This window comes from Thermobia domestica, chromosome 4 (assembly GCF_964235325.1).
Source record: "Thermobia domestica chromosome 4, izTheDome1.hap1.1, whole genome shotgun sequence".
Lineage (NCBI taxonomy): Eukaryota > Metazoa > Arthropoda > Insecta > Zygentoma > Lepismatidae > Thermobia > Thermobia domestica.
Genome location: NC_137457.1, coordinates 274524674 through 274546164, shown reverse-complemented (window position 1 = coordinate 274546164; position 21491 = coordinate 274524674). Strand labels below are relative to the sequence as shown.

Genomic DNA, 21491 nt, shown 5'->3' with positions numbered 1-21491 from the left:
ATATCTTAATTAATCTAAATGTCTTTATGGTATCCCAAATTCTGAAAAAATGTAGTACGAGATTTTCCTCCTAGGCGAGTCGTAATGTTTCTAAAAATCAATAAATGGTGAATATTTGGTGGACTGTTATCGATTTTACCTGAATCCGCACTGATAAACACCAGACATTTCATTTGGGTATGGAGTCCATCTTGCTAATAGAATGGTTGAGAGGATTTTACAAGATATTGAGAAAAGATAAATTTCTAGATAATTATTACAATCAATTATGCCGTCTTTCTTGTGAGTTGAACAGTGACTTACAAGGGGAATGAATTTTTGTATTATGCTCTAAATCTCCTTCCCTTCAACAGAAATTAGCTTAGTTGGAATTTCGTCTATACCTGGAGACTTTTTATCTTTAATTTCTATAGCGACTTCTATTTCTGTTCTCCGTCTCCTTTAGCCTAACCGGCATAATAGTGGGACGAAAATTTAAAGATTTCATTTCATTTTTTCTATTTCTCTTCGGCTACACTATGCTGGCCTGTATATTTCACTGTCTCTACACACTTAGCTTTTGGCTACAATTATTCAAGGAAAAGTGACCAAAATTGCAGGTTTATTGGAGTATGAAATTAAACAAATAATATATAAAAGAATACTTCTAACATTTACATTAACACAATATTTCATAACGGTAATCATAAAGGACTTTAAACATAAGAAATAATCGACAATTTCAAATCCTGTAAAGGATAATCTTTTTGAAATCTGGAAATAACAGAAGCAGTTCATCACAATTAATTCTTTGAGATCACTGCGAACGGACTTTTTAAAATATGCATTAAAAACTGCTACTAGAAAATATTTGATTGAAATTTTCTATTAAGTATCATGTATAAACGTCTTTATTCATTGAGTATTTACTGTATATATGAATTTTGTTCGAGCAATATTTAGATATCCTGAATAATACTTCGAATTTCAATATTATAATAATTTCAAATAATTTTATTTGATACTATGATAGTTTAAATTATAACTTAACAATGCAGTAAACAATGAGATACAGGTAACAAGAAATTTGTAATCATTGATAGATATGTTAATTTTGAACATAAAGCCAATGAAAAGTGAGTTGATTTAAACAGAATCGGAAGTATCACTGTTCATCTTAGCAACCTCGAAAACTATCGATTTGACACTAATATCGGTAATTTTCAATTATTGGTAAATCTCTCCCTCTCCCTCTTTCCTGCTCCTCCCGTAAAATGCACCACCAAAGTTATATGACAAAAAATATTCTAGGTCCGAATCTCATGTATGTTGGAAATTTGATCGAGATCGTTCGTGTGATTCAGGAGTTCGTAAGTCAGAAAGACAGTCACTGTCACTTTCATTTTTTTTATATATCTCCATCCCTCTTCTGCCTCCCCTACGTGCACCGTCAACGTAAAATGACAAAAACCATTTTAGGCCGCAACCTCATATAGCCGAAAGTTTGATCGAGATCAGTCGGATGTTTCTGGAGTTAATAAGTTTCATTTATTTTTATGTCCCTCTCATATCTCTTCCCCCTTTCCTAAGTTCTACCGTCAACGTTATATGTTGAAAAGTGAGTCGAGGTCGATCAGGTGGTTCAAGAGATTAAGAGTCAGAAATGTAGTCACTTTCAATTTTATAATATCTCTTATTATAATTCATGGTCTTGAAGATAATGAGACAAATTTATTTATAAAAGCTCTATGGCAAATAATAGATGAGTACTAAAAAGACATGGTGATTCGTCGTTTCTACTACATCTAGAAATGTGCAAATGAAACATTCTCTGTACTTGTACGTCGTTGTCCAGGAAAAACGTTATCAGTTCGATAATATAATAACTACAGTAAGGCACAGAGAAGGTAATTTCACCCTTTGAAGATGCTTTGCAGTCTGCCAAGTTGTTAATTAATTTGGAAATAATGGAATAATTGACCAAAATATGTTCCACAATGTTTAAGCGAGACAAGGAATTCAATCAGAAACGCGAATATGGGGAAGTAACTTTGTACTTCAACAGAATTACCATCACAAAGAGTCTTCGAAGATACGCAGTAATTCTCTGCAATGTAAAGAAGACTCTTCCCTCACCAGCAAATAAAATAACCATAGAGTCTCCGTATTTGTTACTTATCGAGCCCATGTAAGATGATCTTGACGGAGTAAATAAATGTCAGCAAATATTGAAGCTGGGTGGAGAGTTGCTCAAAGTTACTGAAGTTTCACATCTTTGAACACATGAGATAAGGTAGTCAAAAATATCTGGAATTTGCAAAGCTCTTACGAAGAACTAAGGCTGGCATTTAGTTGAATGTCCCTAAACATTTCCAATAAATTTGTTTAAGTAGAAACAGAACCAAATGTATTATTTTCACTATACGTGTAACAATGTTTATATTACAGAACAAGTAAAACAAATAGGGTTTTGTGCAGTTGCGTGTCTCTTTTTTTTCATAATTCGGAAGATTTATCTATCTATCTCTACATATACTTATATTTACATATTCAATTCAGAGTTTGATTCCAGTTACCTCTAAACACATTATTCTCTTGTGGTAGGCAATTACTTTTAAAGCAAAGGATTGTTGCATTTCGTATAGTGAAGAGAAACTTCAAAATTGAGGTATTCAATTTATTAAGTATTTACTATAATTTTTTTAATTTTCAATTTCAGTCATTCTTGTATTATATAAAGCAGAACTACTATCTTACCGTAGCTTGTCCACAAACAGAAGGAACTAGCTCTTCTTTCACGAATGTAGCACCTATACTGAAAGTTTCCAGTGATATCGATCTTTCCCTGTTACAACTGTATGTCTGTAATTCGCCAATGAGCAATTGAGCAAACGGCTATAAATAGAAAAACATACAGAGAAATAAAAAGGAAAACTAGTAAGAAAGCATGAAACACTAACGTCACATTCCAATAAAATGATTAATCACATTTAACTCCATTAAGAGTGCTTTTCTCTGTATGAAAATAATTAACCAAGATGAGCCCAATCAAATATGTTACAGAATACCAAATCCTAGGCATCGTCCAAAACACTAAAGGAAATTAACCGGTTTCTGGTTTTGTTAAGTGATTAAAAATTAACACATAATCTACGAATAGTCCAATACGCAAAACTTCATAACCGTAGTGAATAAAGATTTTAACCTCGAAGGAATACAGACCAATTTCATTCGTAGTCAAGGGAAATATGACCAAATGTACAAGTAAAATGCACAAATGCTACCAGTTGACTTAAAGAGGTTAGGAAATAGTTTAATTGAAATTTTATATTGATTATTATATACTCAGCTGTTTTATTCATTGTGGTTATATATTTGAATCTTACTCGATGAATGCATCACTATTCTGAATTATACTTCGAATTTCAATGTTATGATGCTTGCAGAGAATCTTGTTTGCAAATACGATTATTCAGACTACATAAAACAATTAAGTAATCAGGAACATACGGAAATAAATTACGTATTGTGTATTCCATTCAAGATAATTTTCAACTGTTGTACATTAAAAATTTCCTTGAAAATTGTGATCCGTGAAAATAATATCATATACTGATTTATTTGTGAATTGGAATTTGTGCACAAGTGGAATTAATATCAGCTCATGAATTTATCACAGCATTATTTTATTATTTTCACGTTTTCATTCTCGAGATATACAGGGGTAGGACAAAAAAGTCTACAACGTTTGCAAAAGTGTGAAAATCATACCTAGTATGGTGTGAGGCCTCCTTTTGAGCCCAAAACAGCTTGGATCCGACGTGGAATGGACGTATACAGCTCCTGAATCGTGGCGTGTTGAATTTTGTACCATTGTTCCTCCAAAACATGCTCCAGTTCCGTAAGGGATACTGGTGGAGGGTAATGAGACCGAACACACCTTTCTAACGCAGACTACAATGGCTCAATGATGTTCAGATCTGGTGATTCTGGGACCCAGGGGAGGTGTGATAGCTCCTGGTCATGCTCCTCAAACTATGATTTCACCGTTTTTGCAGCATGATAGAGTGCCAAATCATTCTGGTAGATGCCATCAGCATCAAGGAACAATATTTGGGCCATGGGTAGAACGTGGTCTCCCAAAATGGCCTCATACGCCTTAGCATTCATCATTCCATTCAGGGATAAGATGGGACCGGCAGAATACCACGATATCACTGCCCATACTGTAACAGAAACACCCCCATGCTTTACAGTTGGGAACAGACAGTCTGTGTCATAGGCCTGCGACGGTGTTCTCCATACGTAAACACGACCGGTTGTTGGACACAAGGTGAAGGTCAATTCATCGGACCACATAACGTGTTTCCACTGCTTATGAGTCCACAACTTGTGGTTCTTACACCACTGGATACGCCTCTCCGCATTTACTGCTGTGACCAGGGGTTTGGCGATAGCGGCCCTGCCATGACTTTTCATTTTATGAAGTTCCCGTCGCACTGTTTTCGATTAAACCGGATTCTGTAGGCCGGAATTGAGTTCAGACGTAATTTTCATTGCAGTGGTCTTCTTTTTAGCTGCTACAATCCGTTTTCATGCCCGCCGGTCCCTATCTGACAGGATTGTCTTTCGACCAGTGTGATGCTTTGCAGACGTCGTTTGCCCATGAAATGTGTATGCCCTCGTGACATTGAACACAGTGCCTTTCGATACCCCCACAATATTCGCCATTGTTGTCACTGAAGCTCCAACCATAAGGGGACAAACGATCATGCCCCTTTGGAAGTATGTCAGGTCGCCTATTTTACCGCACCACTTTCACACCACGACACTCACAGGTGAACTAGTTACTGCTGAAGGAAGAGGAAGGTCCAAATGACACAATGAAAACAAAAAACGATCGGCAACCGCAACACGTGTTGTACAGTGGAGGGCTCAACTTACGTGTCCTGTACTAAGTGTTCTTAAATTTTTTTTGTCAATTTCCTATATATGTGTGTAACGGTATGATTTTTATCTATTGGGTACGCCGTGGAAAGTAATATGATTACGTTCTCTGCTTTGAGAATTATAGTGATCGAATTTTGATTTTCAATGTAGGGCAGATTTCACATTATTTACCATCACAAGAATTTGGTTCTATTAGAGTAATTTTTACAGCATGGAAGGTTTGTCCGTAAGATAATGAGACTTGGTGTGGTTAAACGGACTTATTGATCCGATATCTACATATTTTCAAAATACTTCAAAAGTCTCTCCTTGGGGGCGATACAGCGCTGCCAATGCGATTCTCACACTCTAAAAGCTGCTTGGAAGTCAGCAGCCGTAATGTTTTTCTGAGACTTTGTGACAGCCCGTAGGATGGCAGGTACATCGTCGAAGTCGTGACCTTTCAGAACTCAATTGATCTTTTGAAACAAAAAAATCTCGTAGGCCAATATCGTGGTTGGACTGTGGCTTCGACAAGGTTGCAACCCCTAGCTAAGCCTGGTAGGTGGTTACAACGAAGGTAGTGTGGAATGGAGCGTGGTCCAGGTGGAGCACCGAGCGCTGGGCAATCTCCGATCGTTTCCGTTTGATGGCTCTGTGAAGGCTCGCAAGAACTTCTTTGTAGAAAATGACGTTGATGCATCGTCCCGAAGTGACAAAAAATAAAAAAAAACTGCTTTTGCGCTAGATCAGAGCTAGGACGCAACTGCCACCCTGTGGTTTGCTTATCTTGGATCATATTCCAAAAATTCCTTGGCGAAGAGCGCGCTGCTGGTGATTGGAGAATCATTCAGCAGCCAGTTTTATTATTTTACGAACAAATCCTGTACTTACATTGCATCTTATCATTTTCATTTATTTCTAGTATGTCTTTTCTCTATTTCCAGCTTTGAAATTGTTTGCCACTTTACGAAATAAGCTCTCATTTTATATGCTATCATAAATATGTGCCGAAGTTAAGTGGAGATTGAGTAATCTATAAAAGCGCTACATGTAGAGTTGATGTTAGAGAAAAATTATAAGATTTTAATTTGTAAATAATTAGAAAGTAACGCGTATTCGGAATAGTAGAAAATGGTTATGAAATAACGTAAAGCATAACTGAAACACTTTTATTAACGACCATATTTTTAAGAACTTTGAAACCGGCAATAATATAGAATATATACTAACTTATTTGTGACCGGTTGACGATATATTTATTTTTATTTATTTTCTTGAATTAATATACTATTATTTGCAAAACCTACAGTCTCATATATCATATATTATTAAAAATGCTACAGTATCGTTTCGTTCTAGAGCAATTACTTACTAAAATTGATAAATGCTTCTCCTTTAATATGAACTTCATCTCATTGAAATATTTTAGACAAATTAGATGTTCGTTAGAATGCACATTTTTATAACAATTTAAGAAACCGGTGTTGAACTATTAATAACTGGAATTCAGTTGTAATAGTGGACTACAAAAGAATATAACATATTATTCAGTAAAATATTAATGGAAATATTATTTTACAGAGAATTACAAATATTCCTTTCTATTCTTCACATGTTCTAACAATTGATCCATGTTTTCATTGTGTTCAAAGAGACGTTGAATGGCAAGGATTCTTGAAGAAATGAACAAGCAAAAATTGCGACAGTCATATCCGACCACATTTTTCCTTTGCTGTACCCACACACGTCTAACTAAATTTCGTGTCCTGAAAGTTATGTTTTATTTGCATTATCCTATTTATGCCAAAACCTCTCAATTAAGTCATCTTTAATAAACTAAAACGAAATTGCTAATTTACCGTTTAGACTGCACGGTAGATACTACTTTCTATTTATCCATAACTGTAGCAGAGAAGGTGATACTTTCTATAAGTGGCATCAAACTCTACTGTCATCTATACACATTTTGTAATGACCAACGGGATATTAAGCAGTCAATTACAATATCACCAATTTTACAGAGTGAAGGTGAATAATTTCAGTAATAATAACGCGAGATTCCTGCTACGCTAATTATTACAGTTAAAAGAATTAATAGTGCTAGTCTGTGTGAAAAAATATGTTATTAAGATGAGTCCGTTTAAGCATGTGGCAAAATAATAAATCGAAGACGTTGAGTAACCTTGCAAAGAAATTGTTCGATTAATAATTAACATATATCAAAGAAAAGTCTAACACATATTTGAGCACCAACCTTCATTACAATCGTAGACGTAAAAAGAGTTTCACCTAGAACAATAACCGACAATTTTCGCTCCTTTTCAAGGAAAATCTAAAATTTAAAAGCAATAAGTAGTAAAAGCAATGCATATAACTGGGAATTTCGCTAGAGGAAAGTAATGCGAGAGGTGCGCGACTAGATGAGTTCTGTAAAAGCCATAATCGGACTGTAACAAATTCTCTCTTCGAACAACCACTAAGAAGAAAATACACATGGAGAAGACCATTAGACAAATAAAGATATCAAATAAACTATATACTGGTTCGAGAAGCATTTAGAAATCAAGTGAAGAACAGTAATAGTTACCCAGGAGCGAACGTTAACTCAGACCATAATTTAGTTTTTGATGAAGAGAGAACTTTGGTTAAAAAAGAAATGAGTGATAGCACCAAAAAAAGATGGAACACATTCAAGTTAAGAAGAGACGAAAACACGAAAATTGAATTTGTAACTGTGACATATAAAAAGACGTCAAAGATAGCTTTAGCAGATGATGACATCAACTCGAAATCGCAGGCTATGAAAGTACGGATTTTAAAAGCAGACGACGAGCACATAGAAAGAGAATTGAATTAAAGAAGACCACAGAAACCTGGATAAACAACTTGTGCAAGGAAATTGAGGAAAATATCGTCAAAGGCAACGCATTTTGCGTGGCTATTTGATCATTCTCCAAAGAACATCTTTTTTGTCTTCGTTTTCTACTTTTTCCGTGTGGAGCAATCTGTACCATTTCCCATAAGAACAATTGCACACTGTCTCTACTGTGTGTGTACTGCGTTCCATTTCTTCCCTCAATGTATATTCTAATTATGCCGGAAAATGACACTTTTCCTTTGCATTTGTCAAGCTGTGTATAAGCAATATAGTAAAAAAAATAACATAAATTTATTAGTTGTTATGTTAAAATTAAGTTTATTATTTACCTATTATCACTAAAATATTAATTCTAGAAAAAAATATTATCTTTGTTTACAATAGCTGAGCAAAATGAGTAAAATCGCTTATAATTACTACTGATTAGTCACTTCAAGGTTGTTTCCAATTTAATCATAAAAATTTCAATCTGAATTAATTATATACTCTTGCCACTAGTAAAATAAATAAAAATAAGGTAAAATATGAATAAGTTACCTTACTGTATTTTGATAAGAAACGTTATCTAATTTTGTCTTCATAACTGTACCTGCCCAGTTGCTACAACAAAAAGGCAATATTTATTGATAATGTATTAAATTTGCAGCATATGTAAATTATAAATACGTAAGACAAAATAAGTAAATGCCACATACTTGTGATGCTTGAAGAGCAATAAACTGTAATTGCTCTGTATTAGTAGTGGTGAATTCCTGCATAACTAAGGAGGAGATCGACGAGCCGGAGAAATCGTTAACCAACATGAATTGTATATTTATTTGTGAACTATCGCAGGACAATTTCAACAGTATAAACATAACGTTTTCATTCATATCCTGATATGCATTCAATTCATCACTTCCGTTGCTCATTTGTACAGATTCAAACATTTGGCATAAGTCTGTTGACGCCTCACCTATTAATGATAAAAAATTAGAACCACTGCTGTAAACAAAAAAAAACTATTAGGCTATTAGCATGTTACTCTTGTTTCTAATAACCTTCGGATACCCAAGGGGCTACAAACGTACCTACGAATATATTTTACTCTATATTTTATGTAATATGCACTCGAGGTTGACAAGCGTTCTTTGCATTGTGCGCTGCACTGTGACGAAACTTATTTCCTCAATACCAATTATTTTGTAAGGTTATCTGCCTATATATGTGGATAAAAATACACTGGCGTACATTTATAATCCCCTTGGGTATCTATGTTACCATAATTGTTTCAAGTACAGTATTTTATCATTGACACAACAAAATAAGGAACAGGTACTATTAGAGCGCATTGCAATATATCGTTGCAATATTGCATTTATAATACAATATTGCAACATTTGTTGCCACAAAAATATTACAAAAATTAATACAATTCTATAGCATATAGACAAAGTTTCGTTTCCCTAACGTATCCTACGTAAATTTACCTTAAATTAACCTACACTAACAAAACCCATATAACCTAACAAAACACAACTCAACATAAACTAACATACCAATATTATCGGTGGCACGAAAAAGGATGTTTCTCATTGCAAAAATTTGTATTGGGGTACACCTGTAATCCGGATGGGAATCAGAAGATAATAAATATCATGGGTATAAGAGCGTTAAATAGCACATCAACCAAATAGATACCATAAGTTACATTTATCATCGCTATTGAGAAAAAATCCTAAATTGTTCAGAGAGAGCGAAATAAGTGAGGACGTTAAGGACAGTTTTGTGCCTTTATCCTCTGGTCTGTGGTCCACGTCTTAATTCTGAGAAGGATCGCATAGGAAGACGTTCTGAAATCAAAGAAAACTAAAGATTTGGCAAGTGCTATAAGACTAAAGATGCATATTCAGATAGATTCGGTGATCCATCTTTTTCCCTTCTATGAGTAAATAAATGACGAGAATTCTAAATTGAAAAATTCTCTGGTTTTCTTTATCCTTTAAAATGAGGTTTAAAACTGTATCATATTATGGATAGATAAAGGGATCCTATCTTTCACAAACTATAGGTCATGTAATACTTCTTTCTCTGACCTTTGTAAAGCTACATAGAATTATCAATTAAATTTAAAAAATAGTCAAAATTAAAATTTTGTAGTTATTCTCCTTGAGCAAGGTATAAACGTCTGTAAATTTAAATCTTTTACCTTTTCCTCTTCTATGTGCAAAAATACCAAAACATCACAAACAAGATTTTTATAACTTACATAGTTTTGTTTTAATTTACAAATTTTATTACAACATATTGTCCATCGACTATGTTCGTGTGTAAATTGAAGTTCATAAGATAATGGTAAACTGATGCACTATCATATTTTTTTTACTGAGTACATTTGCTCATCCTCAGATTTATGAATATAAGAATGAATTTTGGTGAATGTTGTATAGAATTGTATAGACACAATAATGAATTTGGAAGTTTGTTTTAAGTTATAATATAAGTGTGAACAAAATAAACAACGCGTCTCTTTAATGTGACGTTTTTAAAAATATTTCTGTTTTCCTTACATGTTTAAAAGTGTGGAACGTTTCCACATCAGGAAAGGGTAAAGACTAACATGTTTTAAAAGTTTGTATTAAATATTATTTTTAAATAAAGAAATTAGAAACATAAAACCTGAATTCGGCCGAAATTGCGAAATTTACACAGTCCGTTGAAGGGTAATTTTCTAGACCGAGAAGAAACTCTGAACTGAGACATCTACGTCACTGACAGTGAAATGATTGTGGGTGGATTCATACCCATAAACGAAATATTCAATGAAATATTTCTAACATTTCTTATATCCATGTAGATATAAGAAATTCAGATATATCATGTAGACTCCATATAAAGAAAGAAAATAGTGGACATTATCTATCCAAAGAGACGAAGTGGAACAAGATCTTAATGAAATTCATATTTTGTAATAGAACAGACGTATAATCTGTAAGAAATCAGTAGCACAGTTGGTTAGCGCCTGAATGTAAAATCAAATAACGAATGTAAGTGAGGGCAGTTCGTACCCCTTACGTATAACTTTATGTTTTACTACTGTAATTGTTTATTTTATTTTTGCTCTTTTTGTGTGTGAGAAAAACTTCAACTACTTCATACGGTTAAAATTCAGCATGATGTCAAAGTAAGAAAAATGAAATTCTTGCAATTGTATTACTAATCTTCAGATTTGTTTCCAAATGCTTCGTGATTTTCTGTATGCTCTTTGGTACTTAAAAAATGCTATCCAGTGGATTTTATTTCTTAAAAGCAGTAATTTAGGGAATTTTATATTCAATGTTTACGTTACGTATCGTCTCGAAACTTATATGATTGACTCGTCTTACTCCATCACTACTTAATTAAATGCATTATGGAACATTCCCCTCTACGTACTTATTTCATAACAGAATTAACTATTAAATGTTTATTTGTTCTATAAACATTTATTGATGTCACTTTTGTATAATGCATTTAAGTACTGATGAGACGAGACGGGTTGATATTTTAAACTCTCTCGTTTCCTCTCGTGGCTACACTAGTAATGTTGCGCGACTATGTTTCTTGTGTATCGTCTCGATAACGAACGGAGACCTCAAGACGAGACAGACATAATTTTCGAGACGAAACGGCGTTTACAAGAGATCAGATGAGATAGCTTAACATCTCCTCTCATCTCGTCTCGTCTCGTGGCAACATTATTAAATTATCTATCTGTACTTTAGGAAAACATTAAGTATCTGCAACCATCGAAAACATGTAATTAAATGAACAAGTAGTGAATTCCTGACACAAATTGCATTTCGAACACATTAAGAGAGACCCAGATTCGATTCTCAGCGAGAGCTCATGTGGTTTCGATTCCAGGTAAATCAGTAGGTCCCGTCTCATAGAGCCTCACTTTTGAAAGGGACGTTAAACTCAAAATCAACATCAACTCGAACACTTTGATTGTAGTTGTTCACTAACAATTATATAAATATTGCTTAAAGGTGAAACTAGGAGTATTTTCAACGAACTTAAAAAGTGCGTTACTGAATTATCTCTCTCTGTGTGTGTGTTTCTTATTCAATTTTCCGCCCTCTATTCGATAGAAGGTCAATACATATACATATACATATATATATGAAAAAATTGATGGAATTTTTTGCGTCACTCTAACCATTCCAGGATATTGGCCAAACAATTCCAATTACGGGAGATTTAAGGAGCCATATTTCGGGAACCCTAAGTCATAAGAAGATGATATTGGTGTTCATCAATACCTATTTGAATGGTGACGAGTTTGGTACGAAATGGTAACCGATAGCCAGTGGTTACATCTGCATTTTCAGGATAGGTATATATGGTGATACAAAGTAACAGTTTCGTATACTAAGTTTAATAGATACCCTAATACGTAGGTTCGAAATATGTAAGTGTTTTATCTATTGAATTTAATCAAATAAATTAAATATACAATTTTACATAAATTTCGGAAAAATATCTTTTCAAGTCTTCGAGTATTCTCAATTGTTTTTCTTTGAATCTATGAGCGCCAGCAGCGAAAGTTATAATTTAGTTTATAGCTATATGAAAAAATTAACCAACATGTTTCTAACCAATAAAATGGGTTTCCTAAGAGTGCAAAGAATCTAAATTGTTTAAAAAATAACTGTAATTACCCACACTCTGCTTCAGCCAAATGTATTACTTATTTATACATTAAATATTGGAAAGTGTTGCTTCCGAAGATTCGTTTGGTTCAAGAGAGCCGTCATGAAACAATTATGTTTGGTTTTATCTACGTATTTTGTCACCTCCGATACTTTAGCTGATTTTGCGTTTCTCGATGAATATTTTGTAAGTCATAGAAAATTGGGCCATTGTAAAAAAGTCAATGAAAATTTCTTACTTGATGGGGAATCGAACCTACATCCGTGAAGTTACAAGCGTTATGCTTTAAACCACACCGCTTTTCTCTTCACCTATCAACACTTCACATAAACCGTGAAGTACTGGACAGTACTTTTGTCTTGTCGTGAGAAATAGTTTGAAAATACAAACAAATTGCATTTGTTGCTGTCTATAAATTGTGAAATGTACTAATACACAATGCCTACTATCCATTTCATAAAGATAGGCCCCTGACTTAGCGGTGCTGCCGTGACGTCCAGTCAAAACTTATACTGCATTGTCGTACCTCGTTGGAATTGTTGGAATGTTGTCTTTTCAATACTTAAGACATACAAATTTTCTTTGTACTGTGTAGTGAGAAAAAAAATAGAAATTAATGAAAAAGTGCGTATTTTTTTCGTACTTTTTTGGTAAATCAATGTTTATAGGACTATATCTCGGAAATGAGATAACATGAAATAATTTCCTGTGCACGATATGTAGGTGCATCTATTACCTGTAAGTTCTGAAAATTTCATTACTCAACACGTAGTAATTTTCTTGTTATTCAGTAAAAAGTGAGACATCATTATCTCTGAATTGCTTCGGTGTATTAACAATCTGAAAAAAACTTTTAGAAAGATCTTAAAATAGCTTTTTCAACCAAACTGTTTTGGCTTGTTTTAAAAGATAAACAATCACAAATATGACATTATGATTATTTCTGCTTTGCGCCCTTCGCTATCGCAGTTTATACGGAGTGCTACGTTGCCACATTTTCCTGGTGCGTATAGACTCTCAGCCGGACGGGTATTTAAACTTGTCACGCACACTGTCCGGTACTTTTTAGAGATATTTTTAAAATGTAATGTCTCCACAGATTTTAAACCAATTTCTTAGAAATTAACAGGATATACAGTAAATGTACCAAGTGTTCAAAATTAGAAAAGCAAACTCTTATCTTGTTTGGATTTGCATGTGATGGTCCTCGAAAATTTGTTGCTTTTTGTCAGTTTTTCACTTATTGCACGCAGTACAAAATACACTTGCACAGAAACAAGAACATGCACAAAGTTTATTATATGATACAACCTTAGTTGATATGTAATATTGAGTTTACACTTCACAGAAAATCTGTTTTCAGATCTAAGAGCTCCAAGCTACATTAGAATCTGCCTTTGAATAGGAATGACGCGTTTTTTTTTTTTTTTTCGGCGCAGCTTCAGGTTTACTTGAAACAGAGTTGGAGTCATTCATCAGTTCTGCAATTTCATTATCGCTAAACATTTTGCCTCTTCTTTTTGTAATATCGCCGCTCGTGAAGGAATATCCATTTTTTTTAAAATCAAAAAGCACAAGATATACTCACAAAAATATAAATGCCCATTCGTCCGTTTCATTGCAATGAACCCATATGATGTGAGTGTGTGTGGAAGTTTTTGACGCCTACGAACCGAAGGAAAGTGTTGAAGATTTAATCAATGCGACGTGATTAGACGCAAATACAGCCCTCGTCACCTACTCATTGCATTGTTTACTTTCGTTGAAAGAAAACAAAGGACTCATTCTGTGTTACATTCGGCAGGGGAATTGATCGCAGAACTTGGGTGAACAGATGATTGCCAAGGCTACAGTAGGGCTACATTTCTTTTTAACCTTTAACATGTTCGTAAGCTGTAGAGTGTGTATACTGATAGATCTTGAAGTAGAAATGGAGCCGTTGTTTATAAATATTAGGGAAGATAGCAGGAGCAGCGATGAGTCAACAAAGCCATGACGAAAGTGAATGAAGTAAGTAGAGTTTTTGGATGTGTTTCTTCAACGTTTTATTTTGATTACATTGAGATGTGTACACTCATGTCCAAAATTATTGTCGCATATCTATAACTGTCTTCTTGTAAGAACATAATTTGATAATGATTTTGCAGGGTACTTTTAATACTGATACTATATGAAGAGTCAGGAAATGTATATTTGTAATAAATTTCATAGGAAAAGAATACGAAAATTAGCATGAGTAAAACAAAATGTTCCTAAATGGATAAGAAAATTTTAGTTTCGTTTTATTGTTCTTATTTACTGCTCTTTTGACATGAAATTTGCCACATACATGTCTTTGCCGATTATACACATACTAACATTATAAGAAATACCAGGCGAATTCGTTATCAAATTATATTCCTACAATAACATATTTATAGACATGCGACAATAATTTTGGACATAAGTGTGCATGCATTAATATTTTTATGATGTTGTGAAAGGTTATAATAAATACTTTTCCTATTACATTCGTATGAAGTAGGCTTCACGCTACAAGCTTCCTGAACGCGACAACAGTGCACGACAGCGTTGTCGCACTTCCATTTACTGTATGCTGTTTCTTCATAAAGCGCGGGGAATTTAAAGATTGGGTTGCAACATGGCTCACCGCTTAACGCAGAGAATATGTTGAAGTAAACATTTAAAAAAAATACTCTACCAACTAAACCCTTTTTTTGTTTATAGTTCCAAATATTTGGAACACTAGACTTCCAAATTTTCGAACAGTGTTTTGTACGTTTCTCTACCTACCATGGTAAAGGAGATCAGAGCGTCGTACATTTGTTTTAATTACACAAAAAATATCAAGTGATGAAAATTGAACTTTTCACATCTTACAGTTAATGGATGCATCTACATACTGTACACAGGAAATTATTTCACGTGATCTCTTTTCTGAGATATAGCTCTATAAACATTGATCTACCAAAAAAGTACGAAAAAATACGCACTTTTTCATTAATTTTTATTTTTTTCTCACTACATAGTACAAAGAAAATTTTTATATCTTAAGTATTGAAAAGACAACATTCCAGCAATTCCAACGAGGTATGACAATGAAATATAAGTTTTGACTGGACGTCACGGCAGCACCGCGAAGTCAGGGGCCTATCTTTATGAAATGGATAGTAGTTTCCTAACTAGTAAAGAATGCTTTCGTTTTGTATAATTTGTATCCTTCTTTTCTATTTTTACTTCCTTTCTTTTTCCAAATACTGTTATTTTAATTTTTTAATTTACCGTATGACCTAGAAACATCGAATGTTTATGACACCAGAAGCAGAACCTCTAGCGAAACGTATTCTATTTTAAAAAATCTCATTTAGGAATGAATTATCTTGCTCTTCTATTGTTACGGGTTTCCTCCCGCATTCGGGGCGGCTAACACTTTTTTCCAGTTTCTCGGTACCGCTTTGACCCCAACACTTAATGCTGCTTCACCGAGCGAAGTAGCTCAAGTGGTGGCTTCGCATTCGGGAGGTCGTGGATTCGAATCCTACTGCCGACCATCCTGACTGAGGTTTTCCAGGGTTTCCCTCAGTCCTACCAGGCAAATGCCGGGATGGTACCTACGAAACAGGCCCTGGCCGATACCTTCCCAAATCTTTTCCATTGTTATTGTTGTTGTTGAATATGCAGTGTAAAATGGCCTCTGAGCTTTATCTGGTGACCGTTAAATAAAATAAATAAAATAAAATAAATAAATAAATAAGACGCTATACCCTACATCAACAAGGGCAAGAATTTGCCCTTGCTTTATGTTTCGTTTCCCAAACGTTATTCGTTGAGTTGAGTTTTAGTTTAGCGTCCATTTCAGCAGCGTGGCTATACGAGACGTGGACCTACTGACTAATGTGGAATCTGAAACACATAAGCCTCCACCGCGAATCGAACCCGGATTTTGCACGCCAGAGACGCGTACGCTAACTGTTTAGCCATGAAGGAGATAAAAACCTTATTCGCAGAAATAAAGTATTTTATTTTAATGTAGTAGTGTGTTCTTGCAACAATGAAGGTGTGTGAGGCGGGTCAAAATGTGTGAAATTTTACCTTGGCGTTCGTACGAAAAAATACCATTCGCTATCTACTTCGTAGATATTGACAGAAGTGTACGTAAGAATATACTGTATATCATAAGGGAATGAAGTATAATCATTTCACAATAGGTAACTTGTAAATAGAATACATTTCACTATAGGTTCTGCTTCTATGATGATGAAAATTCGATATTCTAAAGTCATACGGTAAGTTCAAAAAGAAAAAAAAACCGGAAAAAGGGAGATAAAGATAGAAAAGAAAGAGTCATGAATTACAACATGAAAGCATTCTTTACCAATTAAAAAGCTGTTGATTCTGTATGAATACATTTTAGTCAACATTCAAGTATTCACAGCAACAAAAGTAAATTGTTTGTATTTTCAAATCATTTCCCACGACAAAGCAAAAGAACTGTCCAATAAACCAGAATTTGTGTGATCTGTTGATAGGAGATCAGAATAGCGGAGGAGTTCAAGGCATAACGCTTGTAATTTCATGGACGTAGGTTTGAGGCCCATAAAGGTATTTTCGTTCATTTTTATATCATGCCTCAGTTGTCTAACATTTACGAAACATTTATCGACAATCAGCTGAAGTATTGGAAGTGATGAAGTAGGTCAAATATCACAAAACATGGTTGTTCCACGATGTCCGTCTTGAACCAAACGAGTGTTTGGAAATAACATTTTCCATTGCTTAATGTGAAGATCAGCAATACACTCGACTGAAGCAGTGTGTGAGCAATTACTGTTATCAAGAAAAATACTTTCTTTACGCTCTTACGAGCATGATTTTGTAGATTAGAAACATATTTGTTAATTTCTTAAAATAAGCAATATGCTAAATTTCATATCTTTCGCTACTGGCACTTACAGAATTCTAATAATAATAATAATAATAATAATAATAATAATAATAATAATAATAATAATAATAATAATAATAATAATAATAATAATAATAATAATAATACGGTTTCATACTTAAAGGAAAATTTCTGTAATTGTTAGTGAATAACGACATTCAAAGAAGTCGAAATGCGTTATACGTCAGGAATTCAGTACTTGTTCATTACGTTAAGCGCCATCTACGACCTACGGGACCGACACGTAGTTCACTCAACGGACCGCATCGGTAACATGGAACCGACATATCTACTCTGCTTTGTTACTTTCTTGGGAGGCTGTTAGTCGGGTCTTGGTGAGACTTCTCCATTAGAAGGAACCGACAAGGCCCCTTAGAAGGGTTTCGTGCTAACGGTCCAGTAACATTGCATTTTATATATTTTTTCATCTACAAAATTATTAGCAGCCCAAAGAAAGAAACACAAAATTTACGGCGGGCGCTCAAAGTGTTAATTAAATGTTTTCGATGGTTACTAATACTTTTCCAAAGGGACAGTTACCTAATTTAAAACTGTTGCCACGAGACCAGATTGTAGGCTATCTCGTCTGCTGTGGTCCAAATTGCGTCTTGTACTGAACATTTTATACCTGTCTCGTTTCGAAGTCTACGCTCGTTACCAGGACGATACACGAGAAATATATTGTCTCGGTTCTGTTATTTCATTTTATCGAAACTAATACATGTGTAGTTTGAAATTAGAATTGCGCTCATGTTGTTAGCTCATTTTAGTATAGGAGAGAAGAAGGGAAGAAAGAGAGGGGGGTCTCTTTACCTGGCACGATTATGGAAGAAGAAGGTGTATGTTGAGTGGCCTAACTGCACGGCGTTAACTGTCGCAATTTTTCTATGCGAATTGTACATATTAATCCACATTGTCCCATGCCTTAGAGTTCTCAGTTCTTCGTTTTACTACAGAATTTCATCGCGTACTAAATAATTAAGCAGGCTTTCAATTAATGTCGACGGTTGTGTAACATTCAACTTTCGGACTTGGAGAACATTGAGCATATAAAATTTTAACTGGTCGGCGATGGCAAAGCTGATACCGAAGATGTTGGTAAAGCAAATATAGATATGAGTCGTAATTTAAGCGTGAGATGACAAATAGTGTATCATTGTACAGGATAATATGAGCGAAATGGATATTAATAAGGTACGTCTCTTAAGTCATAGAAGCTTTCAGTTAGGAGAGTTTTCAAAAAGAAGATTCTGAAAAATTTCGTCTACTCAGATTAAATAGGAACATAATATTAGGTGGTAAGACGCTTGACATAGGACAATAAGTAAAGTCTCCCTATAAAATGGTAAGTATGTTAAAGGTTTGTCGAAAATTGCTGGATCACAAGTAGTCCGTACATTCACTAAACTGGAGTTTCTCAACCTGGGGGTCGCGACTCCTAGAGGGTCGCAAACTTAAGCGGAAGAGATAAATATAATTAGAATCTAATACCAGGTATTATTCAAAGTGGCGGCTTCTCGAAAATTAAAATACTCAATAACTTTTTAACAACTGTCCAACTTTTTTAAAACCAAAATTAAAAATCACTTTATTTTTATCATATGACGCAAAATTAAGGGATTTATGAAGTTTTAATATTTTCAAATGATCTCCATTTTGAAATAGTATAAGGGATAGGATTCGATATTTGTAATATGAATGAACTTACCAAATTTGGTTTTAATCCATTCGCTTTTGGGGAAGTTACCGTATCCATTATATAAAGAAAGGGATTCTACTATTATAGAAATAGATGGATATCGTGAGATCTCTGCAACAGATATATTAAAAATCCCACATAAGCTTATTACAAACCAGAAATTATAAGGGGGTCGCTGGCAAAAGGATGTGATAAAATGGGACTGGTCACTGGAATTAGGTTGGCAACCACTGCACTACACTATCACACTCAATGTTCTTTTAACTACTAGCACTCAATACCATTGTTTATTGTATATTGCTGATTCATAAACCGCGTTTGTACTCATAAAGTGTGGTTAAGCACACACGTCGATGAAAATAGCTGCAACTGCTAAATCTAAGTCAACACTGAAATTTTAACACACGATCAATCGACACAACATTGATCAACGACTGATTGTAAACAGAATTAAGAGTGACTTTTCACTGCTCTTTCTTTGCTCGGATTGGGTTCGGCAATCTGTTTCCTAAGGTACACATGACTTGAGAGTGATTTCCTCGTTCCCGATTATCAGTGATAAATACGTTCTTTCCTTGGGTTAATGATGGTGCAGAGGTGTACATAATGAATAGTTCCCTTCAATGTGGAACCCTAGAACGACAATAGATCTTAGTCATCGATATATTTGATGCTGAGGAATGTTCAGATAAAATCTAAAAGACGTGCTATAGCATTCCTTTCCTTATGGGAACGCGGATCTAAACGGACTACACAATGGAAATTTTATTAAATATCGTTTGTACAATCCTATATTAATGTTATCGTCTTTTGTTTCAAGTAAGTATGTGCGAAAGGCAATATAGAACAATGAAATTGCCCAAGCCATTACGAAACAATTCTATTATTCACGGCGTGTTTATTAAATTCGTGATTCCGTTATTGTTCATATGTTAGCAGGGTTCAAGAAAATCATAACATGCCACTTTAAAATATCATTTTCGAAGTTTATTAAGAACTCATTTTCTATCTTTTTTGAACCTAGCATCATATATAACGTAAGCTATGATAAATTCTAAACTATTGAATTAGAGCTAATGTACATTTTTTAATATTATTCCCAAAGAAATGATTCAATCAAATCCCTTCTTCAAATATTTCTTACAGTTTTTGGGACAACCCAAAATTATCCCTAATACTTTCTATCAGGGAACTAATATTTAGTTTACGATAAGCTATAATTCAGTTTTAAATTCTTGAGAGAATCCTTAATTTAATCATTCGTATCACACACAGTATACCCCAAATCGAGCAAAAATTATCACTCAAAGTGAGGTAGGTAGGAATCAAATCTTATAATACGTTTAAGAAATCTTCCAGAAATCTTCCACAAATTCCAAAATTAAAGGGTGGACAAATTTAAAGGATATACCATATTTCTGTCATACAGATGGTGATCAGAAAAATGGAAACACCTGAACGAAATTGCAACTTACCAGATTAATATGGTGTCGGGCCACTTTTCGCCTTCAGAACAGCCTTGATGCGACGTGGGATGGAGGCATAGAGGTTGTAAATGGTAGCAAGTGGAATTTTACACCATTCCTCGTGCAGGGCATCGGCCAGTTTTGTGAGAGAGGATGGAGGTGGAAATCGTCGCCGGAATCATGTTTCCAAGACGGACCACAGATGTTCAATTATGTTGAGATCTGGGGATTGGGCGGGCCAGGGGAGGTGTTGAACTTCATCCCGATGTTCCTCAAACCACGCTGCAACAAAGCCAGCTGGGTGCATTATCATCCTGGAAGATGGCGTCATTGTCCGGGAACAACATTCTAACCATAGGATGCAAGTGGTCTCCTAAAATTGCGACATAATCGTTGGCAGTGATTCGTCCGCTAAGTGTGACCACGGGACTCAATGAAAACCACGATATTGCGGCCCACAGCATCACCGAGCCGCCGCCATGTTTCATAGTTGGGCGGAGACTGCAGATCATAAGCTTGTTTGGGAGTTCTCCATACATAAACACGGCCCGTGGTTGGGAATAGGGAGAAGGATGACTCATCCGACCATATCACACGTTTCCAGTCCTCAACGGTCCAAGTTGCATGGTCGCGGCACCATTTGCGGCGTGTGAAAGCGTTATTGTCCCTGATGAGCGGTTTGGCCCGTGCAATACGACCCCGTAAGTTCATGTCATGTAATTCGCGGCGGACTGTGATTGTCGAAACAGGGTGGGGGAGGTGCTGATTGAGTTCCTCCGTCACTTGCTCCGCAGTGGCACGACGGTTCTTTAAGTGACAATGCGCTTTAATACCCGGCGTGACATGTCACTTATGATTTTCTTCCGCCCACTGTTCCGCTTCCCCGATGTGGTTTTCCCGTGTGTTGTATAGGCCGTC

At 35.0% G+C, this 21491-nt stretch overlaps 1 protein-coding gene across 1 annotated transcript in view; it reads right to left on the bottom strand.

Moving 5' to 3' along the window:
• LOC145683519 (uncharacterized) overlaps nucleotides 1–21491 on the bottom strand; it is a 375576-nt gene that overhangs the window by 177518 nt on the left and 176567 nt on the right. Inside the window, exons 12-13 of the mRNA XM_081754860.1 lie at nucleotides 8485–8744; nucleotides 2737–2874 (exon numbers count right to left, since the gene is read on the bottom strand). Coding sequence (XP_081610986.1) covers nucleotides 2737–2874; nucleotides 8485–8744 — 398 coding nt within the window. The remainder of the gene's footprint in view (nucleotides 1–2736; nucleotides 2875–8484; nucleotides 8745–21491) is intronic.